Source organism: Agelaius tricolor, unplaced genomic scaffold, assembly GCF_023055355.1.
Source record: "Agelaius tricolor isolate 1412-34295 unplaced genomic scaffold, bAgeTri1.0.p SCAF_42, whole genome shotgun sequence".
In the NCBI taxonomy this organism is placed as follows: domain Eukaryota; kingdom Metazoa; phylum Chordata; class Aves; order Passeriformes; family Icteridae; genus Agelaius; species Agelaius tricolor.
Genome location: NW_027269302.1, coordinates 195402 through 222898, shown reverse-complemented (window position 1 = coordinate 222898; position 27497 = coordinate 195402). Strand labels below are relative to the sequence as shown.

The following is a 27497-nucleotide window of genomic DNA, read 5'->3' as shown; positions in this document are numbered from 1 at the left end:
AGCGAGAGAGCAAGTTTGAACAGAGCTTGCAAAGGGCAAAATCAGCTCAGACCAGGTTAGACTGAAGAACAAGGAGCACCAGGCATGGGCTGATGGTCCAGGTAAAAAGTTCCAGCGTGAGGAGGACGACAGAAGCCTTCATCAAAAGAGCACCAGAAGACTGAGGGCCGCCACAGGAGGAACGGACGCAGGCGCTGAAGCCACACACGGCTGTAAAACCGGGACACAGCTTTATGCAAATGTGAGTATGCTAATGAAGTGTTGTAATTGTGACTTTTAAAATGGAGCTGAAGGCCAAAGGAGACCGAGTGGGTTTTTGCCAGAGAGATCCCCCTCACTCCCAGCGCTGGATACACAAATCCCTGCTCTGTCTGACTGCAGAGTTTGATTTCCTCGCCCAGTTTGCCCCACTCCCCCTTTCCCTGCCCTCTCCTCCCCTCTCCCAGTCCCATTTATGGGATTTGGGGTCATTTATGGGATTTGGGGTCATTTATGGGATTGGGATCATTTGGGGCATTTGGAGTCATTTGGGGGATTTGGGTTCTTTGTGTGCCTTTGGGGTTATTTGGGGTTTTTTGGGGGGTTATTCAGGGTAAATTTGGGATAATTTCGGGTAACTTTTCACATTGTTGGGTTTTTAGGGCTGTGTGTGTCCGGGGTAATTCAGGGCCAATTCTGTGTGAGTTTGGGATCATTTTATGGGATGGATGCGATTTTAATGGATTTTAATAGGAATTTAGTAGGATTTTTATAGAATTTAATGGGATTTTTATGGGGTTTTAATGGGATCTTAATGGGCTTTTCCCCCAGTCCACAGCTCCCTCCCACCTCAATTTGGGGGTCCCATCCCCCTCTTCCCCCCGCTCTCCCGCCCCATCCCCATCGTTCCCCCAGTCCCCAATCCCCTCCCCCGTGCTTGGTTTTGGGGGTTCCAGGCCCCTCCTGCTCCCTTTGGGGGTCCCGACCCCCCTTTGGTTCAATTTGGGGACCCCCGCCCCCTTCTCCCCGCGCCCCCCGCTCCCCCCGCGGCCGGGGGGCTCCCAGCGCCCCCAGTGCCACCAGTGCGGCCCCAGCTGCCCCCGCACGCCCCATCCCCATCGCCGGGGTCACCGCCCCCCGCCCCAAATTCCGCTCCTGGACACTGAGAGCCATCAGCGACGAACGCTCTGATTGGCTGGGAATGGCCCCGCGCAGTCTCTGATTGGCCAGCGCTGGGAGAGGCCCTGGGTTCTGCCCGGCACCCGATGAGTCACAGCCGAGCCGGCCGCTGATTCGCTGGAAATCGCCGGGCGGGGCCAGTGCGCCGAGTTTCTGCCCGGCAGCAGGATCGTCATCAGCGCCCCGCGCTCTGATTGGCCAGGGTCTGTTTCGGGCTGGGGACGGGAGGAACTGGGCACCCCCAGGAGCCACTCGGGTTTGGGGCTTTCGATCCCCCCTCGGCCCTCGGGGCGGCCCTGGGGCCACCCCAACACCCCCAAAATGGGGAGGGTCCGCGGGGCCCTTTGGAACCCCCAGAAATGGGCGGGGAGCGGCAGGAGCCGCCCCAAAAAGGGATGGAAGGGTCCGGGCCGGGAATGGGGGAGGCTCTGGGGATGGCTCCAGCCCGGATCGGGGCGGGCTGGGATTGAGGGAGGCTCCGTTCAGCGGCTGGGGAGGGGCTGGGCCTGGGGAGGGCTCCGGGATTGTGGGGATGGGGCCATTCCGGGACTGCGGCGGGGCCTCTCCCTGGGGTTGGGGTCCGGCTTTGGCTCAGGGACCCTCCCCGTTCCTGTTCCGCTTCCCGGTCCCGTTCCCGATCCCGATCCCGCCGCTGGCTCCAGGGAATGTCCCTGATCTCAACCCCGACCCCAAACCCGAGGTGTGGTCAAACATTGGGGTCAAACACCCCAAATCCTGGGGTCAACTCCCCCGGACCCCAAATCCTGGGGTTCAAACACTGGGGGGGGCCAAACACCCCCAGACCCAAACTCTGGGATCTCAACTTCCCCCCTGCCCCTCAGCCCGAACCCCAAATTTTAGGCCTTAAACCCCCCAAATCCCAGATCCTGGGGTGTCAAACACTCTGCAATTTGCAAATGTTGGGGTTAAATCCCCCTGACCCCAAATGCTGGGGTTTGAAACATTTGGGGTGTCCAACACCCCCCGTTCCCAAAGTCTGGGGTCAAACCCCCCCAAATCCCAAATCCTGAGGTGTCAAACACCCCCAACCCCCAAAGATTGGGGTCTAAAGCCCCAATCCCCAACTCCTGGGGTTTGAAACATCTGGGGTGTCCAACCCTCCTCATCCCCAAAGTTTTGGGTCAAAGCCCCCAATCCCCAAACTTTGGGGTCAAAGGCCCCCCGATCCCAAACTCTGGGGTGTCAAATCCCCCTGCTCCCCCAACTTTGGGGTTAAATCCCCCCAAATCCTGGGCTCAATCCCCCCAATTCCCAAACTTTGTGATCAAAACCCCCAGACCCCAAATCCTGGGGTTTGAAACATCTGGGGTGTCCAACCGCCTTGATCCCAAAGTTTGGGGGTCAAACCCCCTGATCCCCAAATCCTGGGGAAAAAAACTCCCAAACCCCAAATCCTGGGAACAAAAACCCCCAAATCCGAAACCCAGGGGTGTCAAACATCCCCAATTCCCAAAGTCTGGGGTCAAAAATCCCCAAACCCTGAGGTGTCAAAATCCCCTAAACCCCAAATTTTTGGATCAACCCCACCCAACCCCCAAAGTTTAGGATCAAACCCCCCAATTCCCAAAGTTTGGGGTCAAACATCCCTAAACCTCGAATTTTATTATCACACCCCCCCCCACCCCCAGTCCCAAAATTTGGGGTTATTTGGGGTTTATTTGGGGCAGTTCCAGGTGCAATGTCTGCAGAGAGACCCTGGGTACAATGCTGGGAAAAACCCCAATAACCCCTCAGGAGCCCCAAAATCCCTGGGGCTGGGAAAGGGGATTTGGGGTGAAAGAAGAAGGATTTGGAATGCACAAAGAAGGATTTGGGATGGAGAGAGGGGATTTGGGTGGGAAACTGGGTCCCTTTTTGGCGCAGGAGATCTTCCTGGCGCTGCTCTGGGTGATGCTGAAGCCCTGCAGGGCCTCGCGGGCGGCACCCGCCTGCACCTCGGGCTCCAACTGCACCCAGGCGATGTCGCTGGGCCCGGGCACCAGGGCAGCTCCTGAACCCCGGGAACCTGGGCTGGGAACGGGGCCAGGAGAGCCCCAGACACCCGGGGGTGTTCCCCAGACACCCGGGAATGTTCCCCAGACACCCGGGAATCTTCCCCAGAAACCCGGGAATGTTCCCCAGAAACCTGGGAATGTTCCCCAGACACCCGGGAGTGTTCCCCAGACACCCGGGAATGTTCCCCAGACACCCGGGAATGTTCCCCAGAAACCCGGGAATGTTCCCCAGACACCCGGGAATGTTCCCCAGAAACCCGGGAATGTTCCCCAGAAACGCAGGTATGTTCCCCCCCAAAAATCCAGAAATGTTCCCCCCCAAATGGAGAAATGTTCCCCAAAAAATCCAGAAATGTTCTCAAAAGAACACCTGAAACATTCCCCCAAAAATCCAGAAACATTCCCAAAGAAATCCAGAAATGTTCCTCCAAAAATCCTGGAACATTCCCAAAACATGAGGAACTTGCCCCAGAAAATCCAGAAACATTCCTCCCCAAACTATATAAAACCAACCCCATTCTCCATGCAGAAACATTCCCAAAAATCCAGAAACCCCTCCCCAAAAAATCCAGAAGACCTCCGCAAAAAATTCAGAAATTCCTCCCTAAAATATCCAGAATTTCCTCCCCCCCAAACCCTGGTCTTTCCCAAAACTCCAGACATTCCCCCAAAATCCCGATCCTTTCCCCAGACAATCCAGCCCCAAGCCCCCCTCACCCCTCTCGCCCCCCAAGCCCCAGAATCCCCCAATGCCCAAAGGGCCCGGAATGCCCGGGATGCCCGGGATGCCGGGATTGCCCCAGATCTCCCTGGGTGCAGAGCATGGGGAGCAGCAGCTCCTTGGGCTCCTCAGGGAGCGGGGCAGGAACAGGATGTGCTTCGGGGCTCTGCCCACAGCTGGGGAAACGGGAGAAAAACCCCAACAGCAGCAACAAATCTGCCCCAAACCTGCCCCAAGCAGGCCCCAAATCTGCCCAAAGTCACTCTGGATACACACCAAACCATCTGCCCAAAATCCCACCAAAATCCTCCATGCTTTGACCCAGGGCTGTCTCATCAGTTTTAAGTCTTTTTCACAGTTCCAAGAAATGATATCTCAGCTTGGTGGGAAGCCTCCTCTAAACTGATGGCATTGTGACATCTACTCTCAGCAATCAGATGCAGCCCCAATGATTATTACAGAACCACTCCAACAGTTTGCTGGGTTTAAAGCATCTCTGTGCTGAGGGGATTTTGGAGGAGACAGCTCTTGCATGGTTCATTAGTCTGTCACCCCCAGACCTTTACTCCTCAGCGCTGTTCTCAAGAGCCTTGTTTTCAATGACGTTCAGGGAATTCTCTCCCACTTAGAGCTTGGGTGGGGGCCAGGCCTTGGCTCTGCCTGGACGGGAATTTGCCAACAGACCCAGATGTTTTCTGCATCAAAACTGGATTTGAGTTGCTTTGACTTGGCCATCTGACCCTCTAGACATGACAGTTGAACTCTTTTTAAAGGCAGCTTGGGAATTATTATCTGGAAATAATGATCCAGGTCCCCCCTGAATCGAGGTTTGTCAGCTGTTTGCAGACTCTGGGATGATGGTACATTATTGCAGAGATTGCTATTTACCTCATTCCACCTACGTTGTTAGCTTTGTCTGCTATTTGAAATGTTCCTGATTGTTGTATCCAAATTATTCCTAATTGCTGTAAGTTTCTTGTCCACTGCATGTATTATTTTACTGTGATGTTGCTTCATGCTCATAACAAAAGACATGCATCTCATTCCTAAAAAACAAAAAAAGAAGAGGAATGAACGCCTTAAGAACGTTCAAATAATGCAACATGTACATGAGAAATTTGGACAAGGAATCATTTTGAACAATGCAATATTTACATGAGGAATTTGGAAACAAGATCATCCCATCTAAATCCCAATGGAGTGTACCACAGTGCAGCCTGATTGATTCATTCCCTTCAGGAGAAGATGTGCCTGTGTTTCATCATCAGCAGCTCAAAGCAGTCACCTGTTCATTCCATCAGATACTGATCAGCTCTGAAGAAATGAGGCCCAGTGCAGAGAGAAATAACCTCATCCCCTTGCAGCCTTTGTGGCCAGAGCAGGAGCAGGAGGAGGCCTGGCCAGACACGGCTGTGTCTGGGCACTGACAGAGGCAATTTGCCAGCAAAGCCTCCTGGCATCCTCATGGTACAGAGCTCCTACAAACCTTCTCCAGTTATTCCCTGTTCCAGCTGCCAGGGGACATTCAGTGGTGTCAAAGATCAACATTTCCAGCTCAAAGACTTTCTCACACTTCTCAACTCATTGGAAACAATGGTCATTTCTTTCCATTTCCCCAAGAGACATTGGACATTATTCTTTTGTCTTCTCCTGCTGCAAAACCCTGCGTCAATGACTTGATGGAATTTGGTAAGTTTTGTTGATTGTAATTGGTCTTTTATCTCTCTTATCCCATATCTAACAGATAACCAGTGATAACCTTGATGAGATAATGCCCTGACAAGAGTGAGCTGTTTCAGCATCAGAACATAGGAGCCTTTTTTAAATGAACGAGAAGGGGGAGATGTCACAGGCAGGTAGGATAATGATAAAAGAAAGGCCTTATGAAATCAGGCCTTGTTCTGCCACATTAACAGCTGGCCTGCCATCTCTTCTGAGTGCAGCTAAGCAGTTACAAGTTCCCATGGGAAGCTCTTGTGAGAATGAGACTTTGTGAACAATCTGTTCTGAGGGTGAAAAACAAATGCACCTGCAACAACAAGGGATTTGTCCGTGAGAATCAGTGCAGAGAACAGGTAAACAATACAACAGAGAGATTTGATGCACAAGTAAAATCTATTTTATTAACCAGTAATAGAATAACTGCTAAGAAATCTATGAACTAACTAAAGCTGCACACGGGGTCTGTCAAACTGTGTAAAATGAGTTGTGTGAATAAAGAGTAAAGAGTTCTTCTCCATCTCATCTGTGTCCTCTGGGATTTGAGTTCCCCCCTTCTTTGGGGCTTTGGGTTCCCCCTTCTTTGAGGCTTTGTTTTCTTCTTCTCTGGGATTTTGGTTTCCTTCTTCTCTGGGGCCTTGGCTTCCTTCTTCTCTGGGGCTTTCTTTTCCTTCTTCTCTGGGGCCTTGGCTTCCTTCTTCTGTGGTTGTTTGCTTTTCCCCTTCTCTGGTTTGGGGGGTTGCTTCCCCACAGAGACACCCTTCTTTTCCTTCTTCTGCCTCTCTTCCTCCTTCCCCCTCTCTCCCTCCTCTAAGGCTTTTGCCTCCTCCTCAAGCTTTTGAGCCGGCTGCTTCAGCTCCCTTGTGCAGACAAAACAGAAGCCATGGCTGAGAGTCCCCACCAGAAACTTGGGCTCCCCAGTCCTGGCTGGCCCTGCACTTCATTCCTTGACCCCGAGGCCATTCCCGTGAATTCTCCTCAAGCCACAGGGCTTGGGAACATCCCAAGGGAGGCCATTGGTGGAAGGGGACCTCCAGGCCCAGCCAAACCTCAGCTTTGCCATCAGAGGCTCTTGACTGTGCCAGCTCCCTCTGAAGGCACAGCCAGACCCCTCCAGGCCCTGCCCAAGGCTGATCCAGCAGCTCTCTGTGCTGCTGCCTGAAAACGCCCTTTGTCTCTTGGCTTCCCAGTTTAGAGCAGAGCACAGATTGCTGACATCTGCTCATCTCCCCTACAGTTCTTACTCAGCTCATTCAGCCCCCTTCCCCCTGGGCATGGCTGAAGCATGATTTTCAAGAGTTCAGATTTCAGCTGAGGCTTAGAAGCAATTCCCATTGATCAGGATGTAAGTTAGACAGGCAGACCATAGGTTAATGATTGTGAGATGCTTAAGCTGGAGCTGATTGTTCTATTGTTTACCATTAGGAGCTCCTTTCTAGAGGAAGTGGAGTCAGTGAACTGTTATAAGAACATCTTGAAACCAGGAGAACAATGGTTTAGCACCTGGGCTTGATGTCAATCAGTCACTAAGCAGGGGACCTTGGATGGTGCCAGAGGGTCACAGAGACCTGATGAAGACATTCCTGACTTCATCCCTTAAGACCACGGACCCAATTTGAGACCACGGACCCAATTCAAGGGAAGAATTGCACAGGTGTGAAGGACCAATGAGCTCATTTGAATACAGAGCGGGGATGGGAGGTGCTGGGCTTGTGCAGATGTATTGTATGTAAGATCTTGGGCAATAAAGAGAGGGCAAAGAACCTTGGGCAGCGCGGTCGCGCCTTTTAGGGACGGCTCTGGTGCTGCCCGCCGGTGTTAATAAACACACCACTGTCTAACTCTAATTAGTTAGAGAGTCTCTGCCCGTGATCTTGGGCTTTAACGACCCATAGCCTGCTCCTTCATGAGAGCAATGCTGTCAGTCAGAAAGCAGAGGCTGCAGGAACTCCTCTCCTGCAAGGCAGGCTCTTGTCAGGCAGATTTCCTGCTGGAGCCCAGCTGGGACCAAGCAAACCAGTGCTGGCTGCCACGGAAACCATTGGAAGCAGCCTCGTCCCTCTCCTCCCCATGAAACCAACTCCAGCCTGGCCTGAAGAAGTCCTGATGCACAGGCTGGCTTGGAGCACCTCCACTCCCAGCTCCAGCCTGGGCCTGTGTGTCCTGAGCTGGGCTGCCTTGCTGGAGCTGAGCTTCTCCTGTGCTTGCCCACGGCTGCAGCTGCAGGGGAGCCTAAAGGACAGGAGCTTTTCTGGCTGCTGTCCCAGCATAAGGAGAGCCCTGGCACATCAGCAGTGCAAGGGCTTCATCTGGGGCAGGAGCAGGGCCCAAAGCAAGGTTTGCTCTGTGCCCCATGCCTGCCCATAGCACAATCCCAGTGCTTTGGTGAAGAAGGGAGATGATGGAGAAGATGCCACTCAACACCATGGACTTGCAGACCCCTCTAGAGGCAGTGCCAAGGCAAGCCCAGAGCCCAGCTCCCTGCAGGCAGCAGCTGAGCCAGGAGGGCTCAGCACTCAGATAGAGAAGAAGATGTTGTGTCTCAACAGGAGAAGGTCCTTCCTCTCTTGGCAGCCAGGGAGCTCAGAGTGGCCATGCCTGTGTTGCTGCTGCCTTTGCTGTGCGGCACCTCTGAGCTCAGAGTCCTTGGAGCAGGGGAGCCCTGCAGGGACAATAACCCATGGCAGAGCAGGAGCCCATGGAAGGCTGACTCACCTGTCCCTGAGAGGGGCCTGGGAGCCACAGTTGATCTCGGGGGGCTCAGGGAGGAGCTGACACGTGAGGCCTCCCCGGGCACCAGCCCCTCGTAGCTGGGGCCTCCCTCCACGTGGCACAGCTCCGGGACACTGCAGGTGCTGCTGAGGTGGCCAGAGAAGGTGGAGGAGACCTGCTGGCTCTCTCCTGGCTGCAGCACACCTGGCAGGGGCAGGATACTGAAAGCCTGGGGGGAAGACAGGAGAGATTGAGGTGCTGAGCATGGGAATGGATGCAGAAGAGCATCTTGGAGCAAAGGGCAGCTGTAGCCAGAGGGGCCTATTCCCCAAACACTGCCAGAATCACCCTCATCTCATCCTGCATCCATGCCACTGACCAGGGCAGGGACCATGGGCAAAATCTTCTCCCACACTCACTGGCCAATGCATTAATTAGTACATGACATGAAAGGGAACTGGGATGTCTCCTGGCAGTAGAAATTCTCTCTGATGCACAATTTGCCTTTAAAAAGTAAAAAAGCTTCCTGCTTTTAGAAAAGGAGGAGACTCAGAGTGAGAGCTCCTGGAGCTGAGGGAAGGAGTCCAGCCCAGCTCATCTGACTCCTGAGGCTCTTGCCCTCTCTCTCTGATTTAAATGCTGCTCTCTCAAGGTGCTGCAGCAAAAGCTCCTGCCAAAATTTCCTGTGGAGCACCTGAGGAGTTCCAGGGGGAGCAGTGCCCTGCACAGGTGCTGCCCAGCGTCCTTGGGCAGCCCTGCAACGTGTCCTGCACGGCCTCTCCAACAAGCAGCTGCTCCAGCAGCCCTTTGTGATGGGCCTGCAGGGATGGGAGGCCCCTCTGTGGCCAGTGCTGAGGGCCCCCAGCGGCACTGGCAGCTCCAGCCCTGCTGGCCACGCTGACAATGGGCAGGGAGACAGATTCCCTCCTGCCTTCTCCGCTCCCAGGGGAGCGTGCGCCACGTCCAGGGAGCACCTGAACCCCTCCGAGCCTCGTGGCAGGTGAGGGTGCTCAGGAGTTGGTGCTGGCACCTGGAAAACAAGCCATTTTCTGTGCTGGGAGGCAGAGACAGCCACTTTGCAAAGTCTCCCTTTGTCAGACAGCTCCAGGGCCAGCAGGGCAGCAGCAGCTCTGGGGGAAAGCAGAGCCCTGCAAACAGGGAGTCTGGCTGCCTTGGGAAGAGGCTCCATGGAGATCAGGATCATCCCAGCCGGCTCTGGGAGGGAAGCTGGAGATCTGACCAGGATGATGCAGGGAAAAGCCTCATCTTACACTGGGAAGGAAACAAGGCACAAAATCCCACACTCAGCACAGGCCTGTAGGATCTGAGTCAGCTTCTCCAAGGAAAACTCTCCTGTTTCTCCCTCCCCCTCAGCCCATGTCCAGCCACTGGCCCTGCTGCCCAGCCCACTGTCAGGGCACAGCCCAGCAGGGCAGCAAAAAGGGAGCTCAGCATGAGCAGGACTTGGTGCTGGCAGGCTGGGGAGGCAGCACAAGCACGGCATGGACAAGAAAATCCACCTCTGCTCCTGAAGAGTGGGGAAAATCCTGCACTTCTTTCAGGGCTGCGACTGGCTCCTCCACATTTCTGACCTTGAAATGCCTCCATTGAGATGCCAAGGAACCCAAACTGCTTCTCTTCCCCTTTGGTGGGTGGGGTTTGACTTTAGGAGGGTAAAGCTCATCTCTGGAAAATAAGATAACCATGAACAGGGACCTGCAGTGGGAGGGAGGGACACCTGCACCAGCAGGAGCTGTTTGTGCCTCCCATCCCTCCTGTCCTTCTCCCCAGCAGCCTGGGCCTGTTTTCCCCGGCAGAATCCCTGTCCCTGTGCACCCTGCCAGGAGCAGCTGCACACAAAAAATCCAGGGGGGTCTGAGTGGGATTTTTTGGGATTTTTGAGGGGCGATCTCACCTGTTTTTTGTTTTATTTTTGGGGGTTTCTCCTGTTTTTTTTTGCAGTGGGTTTGGGATTTATTTGGGTTTTTTTGGGGGGGGGGAATCTCACCTGTTTTTTTGGCATTTTTGTGGGATATCATCTAGATTTCTGGGGAATTTTTTTTGGGGTCTCACCTGGATTTTTTTGGGGGTCTCACTTTTTTTCTGGGATTTTTGGGGGGGGTCTCCCTGAGATTTTCGGGGGGGGGGGGCTCTCACCTGAATTTTTAAAAATTTTTTTGGGGAGTTGTCTCACCTGGACTTTGGGGTTTTTTGGGGATTCTTTTTGGGAGGATCTCACTTGGTTTTTAGGAGATTTTTTGGGGAGGATCTCACCCGGATTTTTTGGCATTTTTTGGGGGAATCTCACCCAGATTGTTTGAGATTTTTCAGGGGGGTCTGACTGGGATTTTTTGGGATTTTGAGGGGTCTCCCCTGGATTTTTTGGGATATTTTTGGGGTGTCTCACCTGTTTTTTGGGGATATTTTGGGTCTCAGCAGCCGCAGCTCTGCCGGGCGGGGGCCGGAGCCCTCCGGGGCTGCCGGGGCTGCCGGAGCGACGCGTCCCCGTATTGGATCCCCGAGCCACCCGCTCGGGACCCAGCTCATTCCCGAACACGCCGGTGACAGCGCTGGGGCCGTGAGTGCCCAGGGCCTGCACTGCCACCACAGCTGGGATCTCTGCTGAGCTCTGGGGCTGCACAATCCCACAGGGCTTGGGGCTGGGGTCGAGCACAGCAGAGTCCTCCTTGCGTTTCTGGCAGGGACAGAATGAAATGCAGCTTCAGAGGCACCTCTGGAGAAACTTTAGACTCCTCAACATGCACCGCAACAGCAACTTACACACACGTTTACAACTGCCCAGGACAAAGGTAAAAGGCACAAACAAGATGCAAGAATTGTAGGCTCAGCACTCCCAGGGGATCCTGCAAGGAGGCTGCCAGCACAGGCACTGGTGTCTGTGGATGCAGCAGCTTTTCACAACCCTCTCAGATCTCCCACAAGAAAAGCCCCTGAAGACCAGAACATCAACTGTTTCCTCAGGAGCTTCAACTGCCTCCTAAAGTTTACATTCGGGTAGGATCCTGTTCTCAGCAGATCTTTAAGGCTGAATAGAAACCAGCAAGGTCTTATCCAAACCCTTTTTTCCCTTAGTAATCTCCTCAGTAATATTTGACAGGAGGAGGTGGATGTGATGCCAAACCTGGGGAATGAGCCCGTAGCAGCCAGGAAGGTGGCTGGGATTCCTCATGAGGATCTTCCTCTCCTAGGGCACCTTCAGGTGGCACTCATGGTACAGCAGCACTTGGGGGGACACTTGGAGCTCAGGAACGAGACATCTGGGCAGAGAGATGACCCCAGGGCAATCAGAGATCCTGAGAGAATGGAGAACGTTTCCCCCCAGAGATTGTGCAATGGAGCAGAACACATTGGTCACTGTCCAATGCACATTGAACAACCCTACAGGGATAAATTGCCTTCTACCTCTGCCCACTCCAACACGTCTTGTCAAGGAGGCCCAAACCCTGAGAGGCAGCACCCAGAGGCTGCCCAGTGCCCCAGGCAGAGCCCTTTGCCCCACAGCTGCCTCAGCCCCTCCTGTACCCCAGAAGGCTTGCAAGGACTCCTGGAACAGTCCCAGTGAGCCACGAGCTCTGGGGGAGCCTTCCCAACAAGGATCAGGGCTCCCCAAGGCCCAAGGAACACACAACCCCAGTGTCTCAGTACAAATGACTCCCTTCTCTGCCATGGTGCTGCTGCCCTGCCTGAGAACTCAGCTCTTTGCCCCAGCCCTGGAGGGCACGAGACAGCAGCTGCCCCACAGAGGGGCTGATCAGCCCCTGCCAGGCCCTGCAGCTCCCTGGCTCCTGCACTGCACAGCTCCAGGCCCTGCCTGGCCCCAGCTCCACCTGCTTTACAGAATGGCAGCCCAGGCACTGCCTGCATGGCTCTGCCTGGGACAGGGAACAGCCCCAGGGAGCTGCATCCCTCTGGGCATCACACTGACACCCACAGCAGCACAGCAGCATGGAATTCTGCTGCAGCAACAACGACTTTTGGGCTCAGCTCTGACAACATTAAAGCTCAAATTGGGAAGCAGAGGGAAGGAGAAAAACTGGAGCTGACCTGCCCCACCAAGGGCTGCTTTCCCCTCATCAGACCTTGCCCTCCCCACTCTTGCTGGGAGCCACTTCCCCCCTGCCATGGGCCCTCATGGACAGAGCCAGACCCTGACTCTCAGCAGCTGCTTGGTGTGGCCCAAACCCGTGCACGGTGCTCACCACCAGCACAACTCCACCTCTTGCAGGAAGAAGGAGAGGAGGCCCTCGGGAAATTTGTTCCCCCTCACGCACCAAAGCCCAGGCCAATCAATGATATCATTCCTGGTGCCTTTAGAAGAGGGCCCAGGCCTGTGCTGGGCTGTGAGCAGGGGTGCTTTTCACCACAGGCTGCTGCCCAAGCACTGCTGTTCCCATGTCCAGCTGGCACAACATGAGGGCATCCAGCAGCACTTCTCCTTGGCACTGCAGCCAGCAAAGCCTGGGCAAGGCAGTGCCTGGGGGAGCCAGGCAAGGGCTGGGACCTGGCTGTGATGATCAGGGTTGCCCCTCCCTTGCCAACACCCTCCAGGTGCACCAGCATTCTCTGGTAGAACTCCATCACCGTCTTGGAGCACAGGGTCACCTGGTGGAAGAGAAGAACAGTCAATTCTCCCTTACAAAAGCTCCTTACCCACGTGTGATATCCTCCAGATCCTGAGGGAGGATTTGGCCTTAATTCTTCTGCTGCTCCATGTGCAGAGCACAGTCTGAGAGTCACAAAAGCCTTCTGGCAATACCAGATTTGTTAAACACCCCTTGCTATCAGGGCACAGGTCAGCTACATTAAAACATTAGACTACAGCTCTATGCACCACTGCATTCCAATTAAGGGGCCAATTTCTCATCCGTCTACAATGACATCTGTGCAGAGGAAATCTGATTGAACACAATGAGTTCAGCTGCACAGCAGGAACCAGCTCACCTTGCTGTTCATTCAAATCAGCCTGGCCATTTTCTTCTTGATCATCTTCATGGTCCTTCACATCTCCTTCAAGTCTTTGCATGTGCTCTTGAAGCGAAGCCTTCTCTGCTCCATTTCCATCCTGTGCCTTCTGGCCTCTTCTTCAGCTCTCCGGGCCTCTTCTCTCCGCTTCATGGCCGCCCTTCTGGGCCTGAGGCAGAGGAAGAAAGGCAGGAAGAGCAGCTCAGCAGCAGCCCAGTAGGGCCCCTGCTGCACGGCTGCCCAGAGCAGGGGTCCCCAGGCAGGCTCGGGTGCCTCTGGGGTAGCCTGCTCCAGGCCCTCTTTGCCCAGCTCTGCATCCTCATCCAAACTGATCACCACGGGCCGAGGGAAGCGGAAGAGGAGCAGCACCAGCAGGGCAGGGACTGATTTGGACACCATGGTCTGCAGGAGGAGAGAGACAATTTGTGCTGCTTTGCACAAGAGTTGCAAACCCGTGTGTTATTAGGGAATGGCTGCTCCTGCTGTGCCAGAGCGCTCGAGCAGGGCTGAGAATCTGGTGTCAAAGTGCATTCATGTGCTCCATGTTGCACGGGGCACCCGTGTGCAGGAATAGAGAACACCTTCCCTCAGATGGGATCTGCTGTGGCAAGGCCCCTCTGGTTTTCTCCTCCACACAGCAGTTTGCATGCAGAATGTGGGCAGATGTGACTTGGAGGTCCTCCTGCTCACCCTTGGGTTCCCCTTGCAGAGCCTCAGCCCCTGCGTTCTGTCAGGGCCCCTGGGCAGGTGGGATATTCCCAGAGGAGAGGGGCCGGCTGTGTCCCCATTGCCCCTGTCCCTTATGTGCCTGTGCTCAGGAGGGCACAGAGAGGATGGGGACTCCTGCCTGCCCCGTGTCCTGTCCGCCTGCCGGGCCTGTCCCAGGGCAGCCGGGCTGTGATTGCTGTGCTCTGTCCCCCTTGTCCCTGCTGTCCCTGCTGTCCCTGCTGTCATGGCCCACTGCAGGCTCCACACCTACACAGCCATGGTGGCTCCTGAGCTCTGCAGGGACCCGAGTGACAGTCTGAGTGGTGGCACTCCTGGTTTTCTTGCATTTGGCATCGCGCAGAGCAGAGGCTGGATCACAGCACCAAAGGAGCAGCTGCTGCAGGGGAGGAAAGGAGCCTCTGCATGGCCAAGGGCTGCTGTGGTGCCCCTGTGTCAGGAATTCCCCACAGCTGACACCTGAGTCCAGCATGGACACTCACAGACACAGCGTTTGTTCAGGCATTGCCTTTATTGCATCTTGACAGGGACTGCAGCTGCCTGAGGGAAGTCACCCTCCCGAGACAGGAGGGCAGAGAGTGTAATTGAAATTAACCAATTGTGATTATAGGCATTCGTAGCGACAGTCTATATACTGTATATATGAATATTAAACAAGACACAAAATAATTATTAGACCATGGAGATTAAGCATCATTTGCTGGTTTAGATAAAAAGTAAGTATACTTCAGTTTTGGTTAACTGCAATAATTCTTGGTAATTTTGAAGAATTATAAGTTCTATGTAATCTAAAGAAAAGTGCCATTATTTAATTCCTACTTATTATTAAAATATTTATGATCTCTTACAAGAGTATTAATCTACATTATAGTAATAAAAAGTTTGGAAAATGTTGCTAAAGACAACTATTTTTAAATAAGCTATTTTAAATATTTCAAAACTATTGAAGAATCTGAATCAATCTCCAATCATTGGGCCCGATGCCTTCAGATGGTGCTTTCCTTCAAGCAGATGCAAAGGCTCTGTATGGGAAAGGGTTAAAATAGATGCAGTTACTACAGATCCCGTGAGGAGAGAGAGGGCAGAGGGGCAGGGTGTGTCAGGAGCCCGGAGCCTGTGCCCCGGCGCAGGGCTGTGCTGGGCAGCAAGCGCAGCTCTGTGCGCCGGCTGCTCACAAAGATGTGCGGCTCACCTTGGCCGGCCCAGAGAGCATCTCCAGCAGGAAGCTTTTCTTCACACAGGGCCACTGCCTGTGCTCCTCCAAAAGCCTGCCCTGCCTACCTTCAGCATCCTGTTTGTATCCCTATTCATTCCAATCAGCCTGGCCATTTGCTTTTCTATTTCTTTCGTGGCCCGGCGCATTTGCTCCATGTCTTTGAATCTCTTCCTAAGGAGCCGCCTTCTCCGCTCGCTTTCCACCTTCCTCCTTCTGGCCTTTTCCTCAGCTCTCTGGGCCGCTGCTCTCTGCCTCGTGGCTGCCCTTCTGCACCTGAGCCACCAGCCCAAAAGCAGGAGCAGCGGCTGAGCAATTTGCCAGAGCTGGTGCAGGTAGCGCAAGGCAGCCAGGAGCCAGGGTCCCCAGCCAGGCTCAGCTGGCTCTGGGGGGGCCGGTTTCATCTCCTCTGCACGGGGCTGCCCATCCCCGTGAAATCTGTCCACCACGGAAAGTGGGAACAGGAAGAGGAGCAGCACAAGCCCAGCCAGGACTGCTCTGTGCGCCATGGTCTGCAGGAGGAGAGAGACAAGGCTTTCACTGGGGCTGCCAAGGGAGCTTGTGGGGGCTGAAGTGAGGCCCAGAGGCGCAGGGATGTGAGGGCAGAAGCAGAGGGCCCCGGGCAGCTGGCAGGCAGCAGGGCCTGTGCCAGTGGGCCAGCAGCAGCAGCCCCGTGCCCCGGCCAAGGCGCCGGCCCCAGGGGCTGGCCCTGGGTGCAGGGGGACAATGCAGGCCCGGGTGCGGCGCTTGTGGCCCGGCCCTGGCCCGGCCCAGCCCCGCCACGTGCGCACTCACCGCTTGCCCAGGCTGTGCTGGGCCAGCGTTACCTGCGGGGGCCTTTTCCAGCTGCCCCCATTGTGACACGCTGCCCCTGGTGTCACAGGGGCCAGAGGCATCACAGCCGGGCCAGCCCTGCCCTTGGTGCCCAGCCCAGCTCAGGGGCTCCCAGTGGGCCCAGCAATGAAAGCCCCGGCAGGCAGCAAGTGCAGCCCCTCTGGGAGGGGATGGGCCCCAGGGGCTCCCTTCACAAAGCAGGCAGAAGTCCCCACTGATAAGTTTCCAAAGGGAAAAGATTACAATCAATAATGTTGAGTAGGATACATATTATCAACTATGAAAACACCTGAGGTGCTTTTCCTAATGGGACTTGTTCTTCTGTCAGTGGGGTTGGGTGATGGTTGCTCAGTTTTTCTTGCCTGAATATTCCCTGATCCAGTCCATCCAAGACTTCTGTGAAACCTTCCCATTGTCAGACAGCAGAAATAAAGAACTGCAGTGAAACCACTTCTAGTCCCCTTCAGATCAAGAAGGTGCAGGGGGGTGGTTCTGGCAGAGAGTTTGAGCTGCTCTGGACAGAGTCGCACTGCTGTGTTAGCAGGGACTGGCTGCTTGTGTTTTCCTTTGGATGAAAAGATTCTTCCTTGTGTCCCCAGTGAACACATGGAGCTCACACCAGCAGTGCCTCTTGCCTGTTCCCTGCCCAGCCAGACCTTCCAGCCCAGCTGAAATGCCCAGCGTGGCCTTTGAGCACAAAGGGATTGCAGAGCCAAAAGCATCTGTGTAGCCACCATGGTGTTCAGTGGCTGCTGCTCGGGGAAGGGCACTGAGAGGAGGCCACTGCTGCTCTTGTCAGAGCGCTGCTGTGCAGGGATGTCCCTCGCCCTGCTCAGTCCCACATCTGCCCATCTTTTGGCCTGCTCTGAGCTCAGGTGGATGCCATCTGCTCCCAGCAGACCCAGCTGCTCCACGGTAGATGCACAGGCATGGAATCCAAAACCTTGAGTATCCCCTGAGTAGCCAGGCATTCAGCTGTTCAGTTTGTCACGGCCCACATCAGGGGTTAGAACAAGATGGTTTTTCAGATCCCTTGTGACCCAAACCATTCCAGGCTTCTAGGATTTCTCCATGACTGACTTTGGTCCCCTCAAAAGACCTCCTCTCTCCTCTCTTCCCTCCACCTGTGGAGAATGCATTCTGATGCTGCTGGTGCTGTTGGACAGGTTGGTGGATACTCTTCCTGCCATCCCATGGGTGCAAGCATGACTCCTCTCTGAAGTCTTTGTCCCTGAATCAGTGCCTTCAAAGAACAGTTATCTCCCCTCCTTCCTTTTCCATTCAGCACTTGAGCAGACACAGCATTTCTCATCGTTTTCCACAGAACAGCACAGGTGCCAGTTCCCATCTTGTGGAGCCCTCTGCCATAAATCAGCCTGACAGGTTTATTCTCTACGTAATGGGAAATGATGACAAATGCAGCTGCATAATCTAGTTAGTAACTCACCATAATGACTGCTTCTGGGGGGATTTATGGGTTTTGTCACATGTGAGCTTTCAGAACTTTAGAGATTACATTTTTCACACTTTTTTGTTGGAATCTCAGTTTATCAGACTTTACTGCAGCATTATCACTTGCAGTACAACCCTGGACTTCACAAATGTATCACATCAGCATGAAACAGGCAGAGAAAACAAGAACTGTTGTGAATTAATGAGCCAGGTAACACATGTCTCACAACAGCGATGAAACAACCTGTGTTCTTCTTCAAGCCACAACAGAAAGTCCCAAAGTCTGGTTATTTAATTTTTTTTTCACAAAAAACAAGCAGCAGCAAAGAACTGAAACAACACAGCCAGGTTTGAAACCTGACAGATCTGCAAGGCTGAGTCTATCCTAGTTAATGGTGAAATGATGTGTGAATCTGTCCTAGATGTTCAAATGAAGAAGATTGATTCCCAGTTATAATATGGCTTCTAAGCAAAACACTGGGATTATATAGGAGAAATGCATGTGTCATGAAACAACCAAGAAATCAGAGAGACAGTTCCAAGCTCTACTGTGAAGGTCTGGGAAATGTTCAGAGTTACCATCTGTGGAGTTTGGTGCAGGATAAGCTGGAACAAAAGGCCATAATTACCCAAATTGATTTCCTTTGGGTTGGTTTGTTGGCTTTTTTTGGTTTTGGGGTTTTTTTGTTTTGTTTTGGTTTTGGGGTTTTTTGTTTCTTTTGCTTTTTGTCAGATAATGTTTTATAATACTCCAAGAAATAAGTTGAAAAGGTCAGCATGATCCATCAGACACAAGCAGGGGGCTGGGGTAGATGCAACATGTTCCTTGCACTGGAGGGTAGACAGAGGCAAGATCTGGTTTGGGGTCAATCCCACATGGATCAGGGAGGTGGCTGAAACCTGGGCTGGCCAAAGCCTTAGAATCACAAAATATCCTGGGCTGGAAAGGACCCCCAAGCATCACCAAGTCCAGCTCCTGGCCCTGCAGAGGACACCTCCCCAAGAATCCCACGCTGTGCCTTGGCATGTGCTGGTGGGCAGGAGCACACAGCTGGCCGTGGCTTTGGGTGCATGGGTAAGATGAGATGGTGAGGAGCATCCCTGCTCCCTGAGCTCCTGGAGAGCTGCAGACACTGATCACTGGTAAGGACAGCACCAGGGCCATGGCCTGGGGCTGGTGATCTGGTGTCTCCTTCCTGCTGCTGCTTTCTGCTACAGATAACAGCCTGGTACCAAGGTCTTGTTGCTGAGGTGATAAACGGCTGGGGAGATTCCCTCCCTGCTCTTGTCTGCACGAGTTCTTATGCTCAGCACCAGGAAGGATTGGGCCAGAATGGAGGCATTTGGGGTCTCAGGGCTGAGGCTGAGACAGACAGGCAGGCAGAGCAGCTCCTCCTGGCTGATGCAAACATTAGCCCTGTGCTGGCCAGGCCAGTGATCCATAGCTATGGGTCCACAGTGATGGTGGTGCTGGGTATTCACTGGGAGAAGAGGAGGTGTAAAATGAAGCTTCTGAAGCTGCTTGGGATCCTGGAAGCTGCTCAGACCCCACTTGACCACAGTGGTTGTTTGGCCAGCTGAAGTGATGGAATTTATTGGGCTGTGCAGGGACAGTTTTCTGTGCAAACATGAAGGGCTTTCAGGGGGGATGAAATACGGCCTCATAGTAGAAACAGCTGGGCTGAACACTCTTTATTCCAGCTATGAATCTTTGCCCTTAAGGGCAACGGATTCCACCTTTCATTAAACCAGAACTTGTTGTTGTTGTTGTTGTTGTTATTTTGAGGAACATAAATGACCTTTCTTGTTTATTTTATGAGCATTTTAAATCATCTTGTCACTTACTGCATGCATGAAACATGAGATGTTACCAAAGTGTAGCTCACTTCAGACAGGGAGTGCTGATAGTTGGCAGATCTGTACAGGTGTCCTCATCCTGGGTGCATTGGATGTTATCCAATCCAAGCAGGCAGTTTAACACAAGCAGCTATTTCACTGAGCTTAATTAACAACAGAAATAAAAACTGTATCTTTATAACAAAGTTAGTTTGACATCTACCATCACTCAGCAAGAGGTTTATTGTTATGGACACATAATATTGGCTTTTTGCAGAGATTAAAATGGATTTTCTATCTGTGGTGTTCAAGTAACTTTGTTATTGTCTTGGTTTGAAAATGCCAGGTGTCTGCTAAGGAAGGCAGGAGCCTCCCCTGGAATGGAAAATGTAAACCCCTCCCTCTGAATTGTTATAGTTTTGAAATTAAGGAGCTTTCAGGCAAAGATATGGGAATAGGAATAACAGTTCTTTTTTAGGAAAAATTAAAAATATAAATGCAGTAGTACAAACGAAAAAAACCCCACTGACAGAGTCAGAACAGGACCTGACCCCCTGTGGGTCAGGGTGCTGGCAGCAGTCCCATTCAGTGGTGGCTGCAGCCCTCCTGCAGTGCCAGGTGTGGCTCTGTTGGAGCAGGGATCCTGGAGAAGGGTGGAGTTTCCCTCTGAAGGTCCAGAGCTGCTGTAGATGGGCCTGGGAATCTTCCTTCCTCTGGGAATCCAGGAGGAAAAGGCTGATCCTCTGGGAATCCTGTGGAGAAGAAAGACAGCTGCTCCTCTGGGAATCCAGGAGGAAAAGGCTGCCTACAGTGTTCCAAATCTCAGATTCTATCCAGGTAGGAATGCTTGGCTCCTCCCCCTGGGCGGAGCATCTCCCAATGGGATGATGTCATTTAATCAGCCATGCAGTGACACTCAGTGGCCCATTACCAGAAGATTAATAATTAATAATTAATGGCCTATTAATGGAACACACCTCCCCAGAGGGAGGATTGGTTGTGGAAGAGAGAAACTGCCCCATGAACAGAAGATAACTGCCCCACCACTGACAGATGGCAAACAGAACACACACTTATCTTGCACTCCAGGACCTGTCCCCACTGGCTGTCCCCATTCTCCAGAGTTCATGGTGTCCAGGGAGGCTGCAGCTGCCGGTGCCGGGAACAAACGAGACGGGTCTGGGTTTCAGAAAGCTCCAGAATCCATTTCTGACCCCTGAAAGACAGGGCAAAGGCAGGGCTGTGGGGCTTTTATAGGGTATCCCAGGGCTGGAGTTTGGGTTTGTGTTGGATCGGCGGGAGAAATGTGGCATGCAATATGACTGATCAGCAAGTCTCGAACTTTACTGACAGTCACACATATTTATATTGGATTTAATAAAGCTCATACATATTGCAAAGGAGTGCTCATTATTGGTTAGTTACTTATCGGCCAACTACGCCTCCTTCTGCATTCTTGTGGTTATTCTGTTGAAACTATTCTTCATATTTTTGGCAAAAGAGCCTCTTCCCTATCCTGTTGTTGCATCAAGGGCATAATGTCCTTGCCTTATATGGACACTGACTGCTGACTTCTAGACTTCTCTCCTTCTTGCTTAACCAGGGGTATTATGTCGACGTGACCTTTCTCAGCCAGCCAACTGTCCACAAAGCTCAGCGGGACAAGGCTCCTGTCCATGCTCTCCCACATTCCACAGTGCCCAGGCCACACCAGCTCAGAGCTGCAGCCAAAAGCTTCCTATCGATCCTCTCTTGCAGAGGACACCAGCACAGAGGCACAGGTGCCACCTCCTCCAGCTAAGCCCAGGAGATCCACCTCCTCACCAGCTGCAAGAGCAGGACGCTTATGTGCCAGCTGCCCCTCCCAACCCCGTTCTTCCCCTCGTGCCTTGAAGGCGCATCCCCACCTTGAGACACCCGGGACAGGAAGAAGAGCTGGCCCCGGACGATGTCCTCGTTGGTGTGGAAAGGAAGGTGCCCACAGAGCAGCTCATAGAGCAGGATGCCCAGGGACCAGATGGTGGCTGGCTGGCCATGGTAGCAGCCAAAGAGGATCCACTCCGGTGGGCTGTACTCCAGCATTCCTATGGGACACGGGCAAAGCTCATCAGGCCCATGCTGCTCCCTCCCTCCCAGCCAGCTCCCGTTCCACAACAGCCAGCCCCTGCCCTGCCACAAAGCAACTTGGCTGCAGCTGGCTGAAGAAGGATTCCCCCTCCTTCCTTCCCTCCTTCCTTCCCTCCCTCTTCCCCCTCTGCCAGCCAAGGGGGGAACTCCACTGCGAAGCTGGGCCCCGGCTTTGGGCTCACCTGACATCCGGGTGTAGAACGTGTCCTGGAGGATCGTGCCGCAGCCGAAGTCGATGAGCTTCGCCTCGCCCGTGGCCAGGTCGACGAGGACGTTCTCGGCCTGGATGTGGGGGTGCAGGACGCCGCGGCTGCTGCAGTGCCCCATGGCCTCCAGCACCTGGCGGAACAGCCCCCGCCCCACGGGCTCCGTCAGGAACCGCCGCTCGTGCAGGAAGTACCAGAGGTGCTGACAGCGCTGCGGACGCTCCATGAGCAGTGCGAAGCCCTCGGGCACCTCGAACCAGTCCAGGAGCCGCACGACGCCGGGGAAGCCAGGCCGCGACACCTTCCACAGCAGCGCCAGCTCCAGGGGCACAAGGGCGCCCTTGCGCTGCGGGGGGACCGCGATGCCGTCAGGAATGAAAGAGAGAAACAAACAAATCACACCCCAAAGTCATTCCTATTAGAGAAGCAACCAAAGAAAACAACATAGCAATAACGAAGACTGTTGGCTTCTGGCTTCTTTCTTCTTTGCATGAGACCAAGCATTTCATGGGGAACAATTGCCTCTTGTGACAGTTTTGCCAGAGTGGACTGGAGCAGAGCATTTACTTTTCAAATAGAAAAGGAAAATCGTGTCAGTAATGTCATCTCTTTTCATCCTCTGTTGACACAGTTGCAGGCTGCCAAAAGACATGGTCTGCAGTGTGGAACTTGGGGCCAAGTTTCTTTTTCTGCCAGAGGATGAGGAGGGGAAGTATCCCAGAATCATGGAGTCGTGGCATGGTTTGGCTTGGAAGGGATCTGGAAAATCCCATGGCTGCAACCCCCCTGCTGTGGCTGGGGACCCCTTGCACTGGACCGGCTTGTCTAGAGCTCCATGCAGCCTGGCCTGGAACACTGTCAGGGATGGGACATGCCCACCTTCTCTGGGCAACCTGTTCCAGGAGAGTCTTTTTTCTGAATCCCTTACCTAAACCTAATCTCTCTCCATTTGGATCCATGCTCCCTTGTCCTGTCCTTGCCTGCCCTCGTACAAAGTCCCTGTCCAGCTTTCTTGTGTGTTGCCCTCAGGTACTGGAAGGCCACAGCTGGATCAAGGCTGGGTCTCTTTCCCAGGCTGAAGAAGCCGAGCTGTGTCAGCCTTTCCTTGCAGGAGAGGAGCTGCAGCCCCGGCACCATCTGGGTGTCCCTGCTGGGCCCCTGCTGCAGCGTGTCCACGTCCTTGCCGTCCGTGCCGGGGAGCCCGGCAGAGGCGGAGGCAGCGCTGCAGGTGCAGGGTCAGCGGCGGGGAGGAGACCCGGCCCTGGCAGCGGCTCCGGGAGCAGCAATCGGCGCTGGGCCGCCCGCACTGCAGAGAGCCGGGGCCCTTGTGCCTGCCCTTGTGCCCAGGGCGCCTTTCCCCGCCGCCCGCCCGCCCGCCCGCTCGGGGGAAATGCCCCCTGTGCCGCCCCTCAGGGCCGCCCCTCGCCGCTGCCCCGGGCGCTCCCGGCGCCGCCTGGAGGGGCCCAGGCCTCGGCCTCACCCTGCTCAGCCCGAGGCCTGGAAAAGCAGATTCAAACACCCACCCAGAAAGTGCCCCAGGATGCCAAGGTCAATCTTTTGTCACCAGCACGGCTTTGCTATCAGAGTCTGGACGGGAGTAGAAAATCACCAGGGGAAAAGAGCATGAACAAGTTCTGCCTTGGCACTACCTCAAGGCTTTGAGGGAGAGGCTCTGTGGTGCTTTCTTGCTTGCAGGGACACACAGAAAGTGTTGAAATGGTAAAAATAATCAAAACCCCTTAGAAAGAGACCCTAGGGAGCCTGGCCCCCCAGAAATGATGCTGAAGAGAGGCCCTTTTGCTGACCCGCAAGCTCAAGCACGTTTGCATACTGCTATTTTGCAACAGTCTCAGAAACTTGCATGAGAGGCTTCTCATGCATTTCCAGATATGGGACTAGCACCTCCATCTTATACCCCCATTGGACAAGAGGCAAATGAGACTTGTATGAGTTTCCTAGATCGCCTCAGAAATGCAGTAGTTTGGGCTCCAGGAATGTGCCCAGAGGTTAAAGCTGTGCTAGGAATGCAATTAGCAGTAGAAAATGCAAATCTCACCTCCAAAAGGATCCTGCAAACTTTGCCTAGAACAGCTAATGTGGCAGACATGACAGAAGCTTGTTTGGGAGTAGGAGCTCCAGAGGACAAGGCCACCTATCCAGCAACGCAATGGCAACTGCCCTTGAGCCACTTGTGCAGCACAGAGAAAACGGCCCCGACCGAGTTTGCCTTCGGTGTGGCAGCCACAGGTGCAAAGTTAGAGCCGTAAAGAAAAGTAACAAACAGCAACAGCTACTGGTTCCAAGGGAAAGTGCAGCAGATGTGACAAGCACGGGCACCGAAGCGGCGAATGCAAATCCACAGACGAGAGAGACGGAGCCGCTGGGACCCGCGGAACCGAGCGCTAAAGGGGGCGCGCCGTGACACAAATGCTCCCCGACAACCTGGACATTCTTCAATCAGCCACAGCCGGGAGCGCAGGAGTCGGTGTGGCAGCAGCAGCAGAAGCTACCTTGGAAAACACTGACGTGCAAGTCATCCCATCTACAGCAAACGGACCTTTGGGACATTGTCCTAGGGTGACGTTATGATGCTTGTATCCCCATTCATGTCTTCTGTTCATGCTGGATATTATGTTCTGTGCCTTCAAGACTGGCTCTGAAGAGTGAAAGTTTTGTTTTGGTTTCTTATCAGCCTGCTCCTCCACAGCTGGTGGGACACAGAGACGGGGCAGTACATGGTGCTGCTTTTGCTTTTTGCTGGGCTTTTTGCTTTGCTCTTGCTCCTGCTTTGCTCTCGCTTTTTGCTTCTGCTCATTAGTTAGTTTAGCTAAGCAGTCTGAATTTTTCCCTGGACTGTTTTTCCTTTCCTTTTTTCAGAATTACTTGAACCTGCTCTGGACTGGGAGCTGGGAAACACCGAGTGTTTGCACCTTGTGGCTGCAGCAGCTGCCCCAGCGCCGGAGGGACTGAGAACAGAGCGACCACCCCCAAGAGAGGCTTTCTGAATTTGTCATCCTTTTCAGAGCCGGGAAAGAGCGGTGTCATGGGTATTGTTCATTTTGTGTGCTGGGGGTGCTGTGCCTGTTAAATGAACAGGTTCTTTCCACTTCTCTCTGAGCAATCCCTCCCGAACCGGTTGGGGGGAGGGCCCTGTGGCTTTGCTTTCTGGAGGGTCCCCCGGGGAGGTTTTCTCTCAAATTTGCCCTAAACCAGGACACATCTCAAAAAAATTAGAATTATAAATAAAGAAATAATAATTAAAATTAAATAAATTATAATAAAAATGAAATATAAAAATCTCAAGTCTTCCTTACAATATTCCAATGGTTCAACCCAAAAAAACAACAATTGTTGCTATAATATTACCAATGCATATAAATAAACAAGTTATATACCAAGAAATCCCTTTTGAAAGTTTTAACTCAATGACTAATATACTTTAGATAAAAAACATCTAAAAAAGCTAGCATACAATCTAACACACCGTAGTGAAACAATTCATATTACAAATATACTAAACGCAAAACCAAACAGCAGTATAATTTCTCAGACATTTTAACCTAACAATTAAACTTTATCACCCTTAGATACTCAAAAACAATTAAAATATTTTTTAAAAATTTAATTACAGGTGAGTGGCTTTACTTGGATATTGGTTTTTGGATTGTTTGGGTTAGATGATTTAAAAATAGGACTTTTATAGGAATTTAATCAGCTGACAAGGTGGCACTCTGCAAACAGAACTGACTGAAAATGAACGGGACAGAAATCAGGACTGCTTGAAAGTTTTATTTGCTATCAAATACATCCCACAATGCCAGCCCCACACAATCCCCATCCCACTGCTCCACATTGGGATCCCACTTCTCCCAATCTCCTTCTAACCCCATCTCACCCTGATGGGTGTGGAACTGAGCAAGTTTATCCTGGGATGGAGTTTTTTTGAGGAAGGAACAAGCAATTTGAAGTGGGATTGAGCATTTATGGCTTAAAATGTAGCTGTTTTCAGTGGGATTTGAGTGGTTTTGAGGTGACAGATCAATCCCTCTTGGTTTTTGGAGTGCAAAGATATTGAGAAGAGCAAAAATTAAAGCCAAACAAAGGAGAAGCAGCCAGGTGTGTTCCCAACATGGATCACAGGGAATGTGAGTGACCAGGGCTGTGCCCAAAGTGCCTCCTCCAGTGGGGGATGGAGCTGCAGCAGCGCACGAAGCTCTTCCCGCACTCGGGGCACTCGCAGGGCTTCCCTTACCGGTGCCTCCGTTGGTGTTGGGTCAAGTGAGAGCTCTGTGAGAAGCTCTTCCCACACTGGGGACACTCGTAGGGACTCTCCCCTGTGTGGATGCGCCGGTGCCTGACAAGGGTGCAGTTGTATTTGAATCCCTTCCCGCAGTCTGGGCAGTGGAAGGGCCTCTCATCTGTGTGAATCCGATAGTGCAGGACAAGATCAGGGCTGGTCTGAAACCTCTTCCTGCATTTATCACACTCGTAGGGCCTCTCCCCAGTGTGGATGCGCCGGTGCTTGACGAGGGTGGAGTTGTACTTGAATCCCTTCCCACAGTCGGGGCATTGGAAGGGCCTCTCCTCTGTGTGACTCTGATAGTGCCGGAGGAGATGGGAGCTGGTCTGAAACCTCTTCGCACACTTGGAACACTCATAGGGCCTCTCCCCAGTGTGGGACCTCTGGTGCTTGATCAGGCTGGAGCTCCGGCTGAAGCTCTTCCCACACTCCTCACACTCGTAGGGCCGTTCCCCAGTGTGGATCCTCTGGTGCACGATCAGGTGGCAGTTCCACCTGAAGCTCTTCCCACACTCCACGCACGTGTGGGGCTTCTCCCCATCATGGAGCTGCTCATGGAGCACCAGCTCCGAGCTCTGGCTCCATCTCCGGCCGCCTTCCCGGCCCAGGCTGGCTCTTTCCCCCTCACATCCCCGCCATCTGCGTTTGCCGCCCTTCCTCGTGCGGCATCTCCGGGCCTTTTCCTCCCCGTTGGCTTCCTGCGCCGTGGAGCCGCTCAAAACGGCCTCTGCCACCAGGTTCTGCCGCGGGCATTTGTCCTCCCTGCTCTCCATGCTCAGCTCCTGCTCTGGGCGAGGAAGGACAAGGACAGCATGGGATTTGCCTCCGTGCCACAGGCAAGGGCAACGAGATCCCCCCAGGGCTGTGCTGCAGCTGGGGGCCGTGCTGGGCTGGGAGATGGAGCAGCACAGAGGGGAAAGGGGCATTCATCGCCAGCTCGCGGCTGTGCACACATCACAAACAGGACTGGACTGCTAGGAACGCGTCTTGAGCTGTTTTATTTTTCAGCATCAGTCTCATTTCTTGGTTATGACAATGGGAAGATGCCAGCAGCTCACATCCCAGGTAGCAGAAAAAAACCTTAATGTTAAAACTTACTTTAAAAGGTTTTTCACCAATCACACAAAGCAAAAGCATATTGACAGTGGTTCCATCCAAGCACTATTGGTTAAAACCATGCTCCATTACTTCAAACACAATACCTATTTGTAAGCCTTACAACACGATGAACAGAGCTCCATTATTAAACCTGGAACTTCCTGATATCTTGCTATATATACTTTTCTGCAGGTTAGGGAGTTAGTATAGATAAGTGTTAATGCACAGACCGTTGTTCTATTGCTCCTTACTTTCTACTTCTTCTATAATTTTTCTGCTGACCAATCTTATGGCTGCTGCAAAGCTATAATCACAGTTCTACTGTCTCTGAGGCTTGTCTTTTGAAGCTTTCCCAAAACCCTCTAAATTTAAGCATTCCAGAGACACTGACTTCCTC

The 27497-nt window shown here is 53.1% G+C and overlaps 3 protein-coding genes across 6 annotated transcripts in view; 1 reads left to right on the top strand and 2 right to left on the bottom strand.

Moving 5' to 3' along the window:
* The window catches only part of LOC139603903 (zinc finger protein 239-like), a 256414-nt gene that overhangs the window by 50388 nt on the left and 178529 nt on the right, over positions 1-27497 (bottom strand). The window lies entirely within an intron of this gene.
* Positions 1-27497, top strand: part of LOC139603907 (zinc finger protein 436-like) — a 623778-nt gene that overhangs the window by 459034 nt on the left and 137247 nt on the right. The gene's annotated exons all lie outside the window — the stretch shown is intronic.
* LOC139603896 (zinc finger protein 436-like) lies at positions 25477-27105 on the bottom strand. The gene has a single exon (XM_071454899.1). The coding sequence runs from the start codon at positions 26926-26928 to the stop codon at positions 25951-25953; it is 978 nt and encodes a 325-aa protein (XP_071311000.1). The 5' UTR covers positions 26929-27105; the 3' UTR covers positions 25477-25950.

Excerpts from the sequence above, each read along its gene's own strand:
- LOC139603896 (XM_071454899.1), bottom strand. The coding sequence starts at position 26,928 with ATGCCCCTTTCCCCTCTGTGCTGCTCCATCTCCCAGCCCAGCACGGCC.